The sequence below is a fragment of the Lolium perenne genome, chromosome 5 (assembly GCF_019359855.2).
Source record: "Lolium perenne isolate Kyuss_39 chromosome 5, Kyuss_2.0, whole genome shotgun sequence".
Taxonomy (NCBI): Eukaryota; Viridiplantae; Streptophyta; class Magnoliopsida; order Poales; family Poaceae; genus Lolium; species Lolium perenne.
In genome coordinates this window covers 214,412,530-214,420,588 of record NC_067248.2, presented here as the reverse complement: position 1 = coordinate 214,420,588, position 8,059 = coordinate 214,412,530, and the positions used below count along the sequence as shown (strand labels likewise).

The 8,059-nt window shown below is 50.6% G+C and overlaps 1 protein-coding gene across 1 annotated transcript; it reads left to right on the top strand.

The window, feature by feature from the left end:
• The first annotated feature begins 5,992 nt into the window (after nucleotides 1–5,992).
• On the top strand, nucleotides 5,993–6,622 carry LOC139831741 (uncharacterized). Its single transcript, XM_071821064.1, has one exon. It carries the CDS (start codon nucleotides 5,993–5,995, stop codon nucleotides 6,620–6,622), a length of 630 nt encoding a protein of 209 aa, XP_071677165.1.
• The last annotated feature ends 1,437 nt before the right edge of the window (nucleotides 6,623–8,059 follow it).

Below are 8,059 nucleotides of genomic sequence, written 5' to 3'. Positions count from 1 at the left end.
CCTAGATCCAAAATTAAAAGGGGAAAACACAATTGAAAATAATCAGAGCAAATGGATGTGACGGAAAAGAGATCTAACCAGCCCTTGCTGTACTAAGCTCTCACATTTCATGAAATCGCGCCCGGCGTTGCCATTCTTCTCCGTCACAGAAGTGAACCTCTTGAGCGGCTCAACTCGCGGGCTGTCAGGGCAGAGGGTCAGCGGCACTGGACTGTATCGAGGCCACGATGGGAGGGACGCAGCGGAAGAGGTGGAGCTATGCATCTCTCGCCGGACGGTGACACCGCTGAGTCGCCGGAGAAGAAGAAGAAAAGGGGGGAGGGGGCGAAGAAATGTAGGGGACGACGAGATGGTAAGGAATGGCGGGCACGGGATCGCTCGGGCTCCGTCTCCACAAAGTATGAGCTGCACGAGTGGTGTGGGGTCTACGCTAAGTTGGATAAGTCGTCGGTCCCACGCTGAGTTAGATAAGTCGTCGAACCCACGCTGAGCTGGTTAAGTTGTGGTTCTCACCTGGACTAATGGCCCATTCTAAAACTAACGAATGAATGTCGTATATGAGCTATTTCAACTAGCACAAGGGTCACATGGAAGCTATTTCGGCCAACATCATTGCATTTTAGTCCATTTCCCTCAACTATGTTGCACAGGAGCTATTCGCCCATGGGTTATGGGCTGGGTGCGGAGAATTTTTGGGCAGAGAATGACCAAGATGGAGAAGATAAGGTTGAGTAGATATTTTAAGAAATGTCAGTTCAATGGAGTCCACGCATGTGTTACAGCCGTGTCCATACGGTGGCCCAGGTTGCAGCGAGAGAGGAAGGAACCGGAGGATAGAAACAAACGATCCCCGGGGGCATTACATCATTTTCCATTAACAATTACAGTTTTAGACAACCCTAAAGTAACACAGGTTCTCCCACAACAGGAATATAAGTATGGCAATTTCCAGTTGCGTATTCAAAATCGCAAGTACAAGTTACGTAAACTACACAGGCTGCTACGCTTCCGTCATCTTATTTTCATGTGGGACATACATTCATATTTCGTGATTTCATATTTTGTTATTATTATTTTTGAAACAATGGTAAAAACTTCACTGTATTCAATTAATTATGAATAGAAGTTTTACAAGAATGTAAAAAGTGCCAAAGTTACAACAAACTCTACTCTCTCCTGGCATCAAGTTGCTCATGCCTTTGGCTCCCGCCAAAACCAATGTTCGGACTCACATTGAATACTTTCTAGGATAACCGTTGGTGGCGCATGCTTATTCTTGAAAACCCAATCATTTCTTTCAATCCAAAGTTCCCATGAAATGAGTAGGGTGATGGAATCAAAATCCTTGCACTTAGTCATGAGTTTCAACCAATCACGGATTGAAAGCATTAGCCATAGCTCTAGGTCGATAAAGTGAAGCCTGAGCCAAGACATAACAAGGCCCCAAAGCCATATGGTGTAACAGATATTGAAAAAAAGACGGCCCGCTAACTACCGTAGCAAGCTTGCATCTTTTCGAAATGGGAAATGTAGCAAGCTTGCATAGAGGGCACAATCCACAATTTGGCCACCCCGTTTCTCCAAGTGATCCATAGTCTAAAGTCTATTTTTTGCAGAAAGTCAAGCAAATAATTGCACCTTAGGACGTGCCCAAATCTTTCAAACTGAAGAGCTAACGGGTGAGGAGGTGGCCCCAACGAAATGCGCCTTGTAAGAGAATTTAGAAGAATATTTTCCATCATTGGTGAGGTTTCAGGTAATTTCAGCTGGCACATCATCTTGGAGGCTGATAGCATTAAATTGTACCAAAAGGAAAATCTATTGATGGATGTACTTCATGGTAAAGTCTGCAGTCATGTTGATCTTTGAGATGCATCCCCCGATTGATCAGTGCTTTCTTGACATTCCCATTCTTGGCTGACAACATCTTGAAAAATTAGAGGGGCGATGTTGTTCGGCGTTCTCCATTAGCCAAGGTGCCTTCCACAAAGGGGTCTTGTCACCATTGCCCACCGTGATTGTCGTTGCGACATAGAAGATGTCCATGTCCACCTTAATTATTACAATGGTTGCCCATCCCCACCCATAGTTTGTTAGGGTCCTGCCATTCGAGCCAAGGCCATCTCAACTGGAGAGCTCGTGCAAAGAGCTCGGTTTTGAAGATGCCAAGGCCACCAAGATTTTTCAGTCTAAAAATTATGTTCCCATTCACCATAAATTATCCCTAGGACACCTTGTCAGTAGCTGCCCACAAGAAAACACGCTCGATCTTATTGGCGTTATGAATAGAGCCAGGAGGTATCAATAGTGGGGTCAAGTGGATGATGGATTGTGAGGATCAGACGTATTTGACAAGGGAGGTGCACCCCTGCCACCTTGATAAATTTCCCATTGGAAGTGGGTATCTTCCCGGCCATCTAATCTTCGAGCTGTTGAACATCGGCTCTAAGGAGGTACCATATTGAAAGGGGCAACCCAAGGTACTTACATGTGAAGGATGCTGTTTCCACTAGGAGGCCGTGAAGGGCATAATCAAGGTCAATCTCTCCACAACGAAATGGCAAAACTGAGCATGTTTTGAAATTGGTACAAAGTGCAGTCACCTCACCAAAGCCATGGAGGATGGATGCTATATCTTGGATGTCTTGCCTAAAAGGAACAAAAAGGAGAGCCGCATCATCCACATAAAGTGAGGTCCTCACCGCACCCTCTAATTTTGTGAAGCAACCCATCCGAGGTTGCAATCTTGATAATTTGGGAGAGTGAGTCGATGGCGAGCACAAAAAGAATGGACGATGGAGGGGGGGTCTCCTTGGTGCAACCCTCGTTTGAGCTTCATAGGGTGGCAGGCCAACCCATTACAGAGAATCCGGGAGGATGCACTGGCAAGAAAAGCACAAATACAATTCCAGAATCTACCAGGGTTTGGGGAGCGGGGCGACGAGGGGCGTCCGCTCATGAGAGCCCTCATATATAATATTAGGGGGTTTGGGGAGCCGGGGAGGCGCGGACAACTCAAATCCTACCTTAGACAGCACCGGGTTGACATTGTGGCCCTCCAAGAAACGATTAAGGCGGATTTCTCCGCTACCGAGCTTCGTAGCTTGGAGATGGGGGGCCAATTCGGGTGGAGCTGGGTCCCCGCACAGGGGCACTCTGGGGGCATGCTCTTGGGATTTCGGGACGATTGCTTCGAGGTCGGGCAATGGCAGAAGGGGAACTTCTTCATCAGTGCCTCGATCTACCAACGTAGTAACAAACTCAAATGGTGCTTCTTCTTGGTCTGTGGGCCAGCTGATCACCGTCGCTCTGATGAGTTCTTGGGGGAACTCACCCAGGCCGTGGCGGCGCCCCCCTACCCGGTGGTGGTTGGGGGCGACTTCAACTTGATACGCACTGCTAGTGACAAGAGTAACGCAAATATTTCTTGGTCCAGGGTTAGACGGTTCAATGAGGCTATCGCTACTATGGCTCTCCGTGAGGTGGAACGGGCAGGGGCTCGCTACACCTGGACGAATAAACGGCTACGACCAACTCAGTGTGTACTAGATCGGGTTCTAGTTTCACCGGTTTGGGAGGCGGCGTTTCCGCTTTGCTCGCTCACTACGATCACAAGGGTGGGGTCTGACCACTCCCCTCTCTTGTTCAGCAGTGGCGAGGACGCACCTATTTGCCAGTCGAGGTTCTTCTTCCAGACCTGGTGGCTCGGGGTGCCGGGGTTTGGGGACCTTCTTAGGGAGAAAATTTGTGGTTTCATCTTTGACCATGGGCCGCACCGTTGCTCGGTTGAGGCGTGGCAATATGTCTCGCGGAACTCCAGGCAATTCCTCAAAGGGTGGGGGGCCAACTTGGGTAAAGAGAAGAGGGACTTCCGTACCAACCTTCTGCGCCAGGTGGAAGAGCTAGATCGGGTGGCGGATGCCAACGGTTTAGATGAGGAGGGGTGGGGCCTCCGGTACTTACTTGAGGACCAACTCGTTGCACTAGACAGGGTGGACGTGGAATACTGGCGTCAGCGGAGTAGGACTCAGTGGACCCTGAAAGGTGACTCGTGCACCGCTTACTTCCATGCGATTGCAAATGGCCGCAAACGTAAGTGTTCTATTCCCCGGCTCATCACCGAGGCGGGCGAGGTGGAGGAGCCGCGAGCCCTCATGGATCACATCTACCAGTTCTACCAGGGCTTGATGGGGGCCAAAGGGGAAGAGCGGGTCTTTTCCCTTGGCCCTGATCTCTGGGATGCAGATCAGAAGATTTCGGACGAGGAAAATTGGGGCGTGGAGGTCGCTTTCACTGCTGAGGACCTCGACGAGGTCCTGGCTATTATGAAACCGGACTCTGCGCCGGGACCGGACGGGCCACCGGTTCTGTTCTTTAAGCGATTCTGGGGAATCCTGCGAGAACCCATCCTCCAGATGCTGAATGATTTCGCCCTAGGGAGGGTGGACATCGCCCGGCTTAACTTTGGGATTATCTCTTTAATTCCCAAGGTTAAAGGGGCGGAGCGGATCACGCAGTTTAGACCTATCGCTCTGATCAATGTCATCTTCAAGTTTGTGGCTAAGGCGTACACGATTAGATTAGCACCGCTAGCTCATAGGACGGTGGACCGGAGCCAATCAGCTTTCATCAAAGGGAGATGTCTGCATGAGGGCGCTCTGGCTCTCCACGAGATTGCACATGAACTCCGAGTGGGAAAGCAAGAGGGCTTGCTTCTTAAACTTGATTTCGAGAAGGCCTATGACAGGGTCAGCTGGGACTTCCTGCAGGAGATTCTCTTGCGGAAGGGCTTCTCGGCACGGGTAGTGCATCGCCTCATGCAGTTGGTCAAAGGGGGCCAAACGGCGATAAATGTGCACGGGGAAGTTGGTCCGTACTTCCGGAATGCGAGGGGCGTCCGACAAGGGGACCCACTCTCCCCGATCTTATTCGACTTCATTGTAGATGGGCTAGCGGCCATCCTGGCTAAGGCTAACCAGGCGGGACACATCGAGGGAGTGGTCCCGCATCTCATCCCTGGGGGGTGACACATCTACAATACGCTGATGATACTTTGGTTCTGATCAAACCAACAGGCGCAGGGATTGCGAACCTCAAAGTTATCATGTTGTGTTTCGAGAATATGTCAGGGCTGAAGATCAATTTTGATAAGAGTGAAGTGGTGGTGACCGGGGTACCACTGGAACTTCAACATCAGGTGGCCCACATGCTTAACTGCAAGCGGGGGGAATTCCCCATCAAATATTTGGGCCTACCTATCAGTGATAAGGCGCTAAGGGTAGCGGACTGGAACTTCCTGCCAGAGAAGATTGGGCACAGGGTGGGCCCATGGCAGGGGTTATTCTTGGCCTCGGCAGGCAGGCTAGAGTTGACAAACTCGTGCTTGTCCAGCCTCCCGCAGTTTGCCATGAGCTTGTACATGCTTTTCGACAGCACCCATAAAGCCATGGACAGACCTAGGGCTCGCTTCTTTTGGGAAGGAGTGGGCAACAAACGCAAGTACCACATGGTGGATTGGGCTACGGTTTGTAAACCTAAAGCGTTTGGAGGATTGGGAATCCTCAACACCAAACTCATGAACATCGCTTTGATGCTCAAGTGGATTTGGAAGTTGTACCAAGACGCGGATGGTCTATGGGCAGACATCATCTGTGCTAAGTATCTAGGGGGAAGGGATCTCTTCGACGAAGCGGTCCCTACCAGAGGCTTCCAATTTTGGAATTCCATTCAGAAGATTAAATGGTATTTCAAACTTGGAGCCAAGCACGTGGCGCGCAACGGGAGGCGCACCAGGTTCTGGCTGGACTAGTGGACTGGGAGGGGCCCTTTTATGGCCAGGTTCCCCCACCTATTCAGTTGCTGCACGGATCCGTCCATCTAGGTGTTTGATGCCAAGCCACCGGATGGGCACCCTGGGGAGTGGGGTGTTGCATTTCGGCGGCAATTTGGGATGGTTGAATTGGTTGAATGGGACAACCTTCGTCGGGAGGTCATGGGTTGGCAACCGGGTCTTGAGGATGACAAGGTGTCCTGGTCCCTTGACGCTTCAGGGGCCTACACCACCAGTTCAGTCTATCTTGCACTGGCGCAGGGAGCGACGGTCACTTGTTTCAAAGACGCTTGGCGCACCAGGGTTCCCCCTAAGATTCGGGTGTTTCTTTGGCAACTCATCCGTGGTAGGTTACCTTCTGCCGAGCAAGTTGCCAAGCGCCACGGACCCTCGGACGGGAGGTGCGCTCTGTGCCAGGAGATTGAAGATTGCAATCACATCTTCTTCTCCTGCCCCATCGCCAAACTCATGTGGGCTGGGGTTAGGGAACTCCTCCATCATGATCGGAACCCCACGGGACCGGGGGAGTTCATTGCAATCGCCCAGGGGCTTTACGGCCCCCTTCGTAGGCTAGTTTGGTTCACGTTTGCTGCCATGTGTTGGACTCTTTGGAACACGCGCAACAAACTAGTCTTTGAAGGAAAGATGATCGGGAACCCAGCTGATGTTTTCTATCATATGCTCATTCATATGCAGTCCTGGAGGGTTCTGGTCAGACAGAGGGACCGGGCGATGCTGGACGCGGCGGTGGACGACGTCGGGAGGCTCTATGCGCGACTACGGGCTGAGTAGCGGAGGACCCTGATGGCGTGTATTTCACACGTTCGTTGGGCAACCCCAAGAGGAAGGTATGATGCGCACAGCAGCAAGTTTTCCCTCAGAAAGAAACCAAGGTTTATCGAACCAGGAGGAGCCAAGAAGCACGTTGAAGGTTGATGGCGGCGGGATGTAGTGCGGCGCAACACCAGGGATTCCGGCGCCAACGTGGAACCTGCACAACACAACCAAAGTACTTTGCCCCAACGAAACAGTGAGGTTGTCAATCTCACCGGCTTGCTGTAACAAAGAGTTAACCGTATTGTGTGGAAGATGATTGTTTGCAGAAAACAGTAGAACAAGTATTGCAGTAGATTGTATTTCAGTAAAGAGAATTGGACCGGGGTCCACAGTTCACTAGAGGTGTCTCTCCCATAAGATAAACAGCATGTTGGGTGAACAAATTACAGTTGGGCAATTGACAAATAAAGAGAGCATGACCATGCACATACATATCATGATGAGTATAGTGAGATTTAATTGGGCATTACGACAAAGTACATAGACCGTCATCCAACTGCATCTATGCCTAAAAAGTCCACCTTCAAAGTTATCGTCCGAACCCCCTCCGGTATTAAGTTGCTAACAACAGACAATTGCATTAAGTATGGTGCGTAATGTAACTAGTGACTACATCCTTGAACATAGCACTAATGTTTTATCCCTAGTGGCAACAGCACAACACAACCTTAGAACTTTATGTCACTGTCCCAGGTGTCAATGCAGGCATGAACCCACTATCGAGCATAAGTACTCCCTCTTGGAGTTACAAGCATCTACTTGGCCAGAGCATCTACTAGTAACAGAGAGCATGCAAGATCATAAACAACACATAGCATAACTTTGATAATCAACATAACAAGTATTCTCTATTCATCGGATCCCAACAAACGCAACATATAGAATTACAGATAGATGATCTTGATCATGTTAGGCAGCTCACAAGATCCGACAATGATAGCACAATGGGGAGAAGACAACCATCTAGCTACTGCTATGGACCCATAGTCCAGGGGTAGACTACTCACACATCACTCCGGAGGCGACCATGGCGGCGTAGAGTCCTCCGGGAGATGATTCCCCTCTCCGGCAGGGTGCCGGAGGCGATCTCCTGGATCCCCCGAGATGGGATCGGCGGCGGCGGCGTCTCTGGAAGGTTTTCCGTATCGTGGCTCTCGGTGCTGGGGGGTTCGTCACGGAGACTTTTTATAGGCGGAAGGGCAGGTCAAGAGGCGGCACGGGGCCCCACACTACAGGCCGGCGCGGCCAAGGGGGCCGCGCCGCCTATGGTGTGGCCCCTCCGTGGCCCTCTTCGTCTCTCCTTCGGACTTACGGAAGCTTCGTGAGAAAATAGGCCCCCTGGGCTTTGATTTCGTCCAATTCCGAGAATATTTCCTTACTAGGATTTCTGAA

Bases quoted from the DNA above. Each gene is read 5' to 3' on its own strand.
- LOC139831741 (XM_071821064.1), top strand. From the start codon at position 5,993: ATGGGTTGGCAACCGGGTCTTGAGGATGACAAGGTGTCCTGGTCCCTT.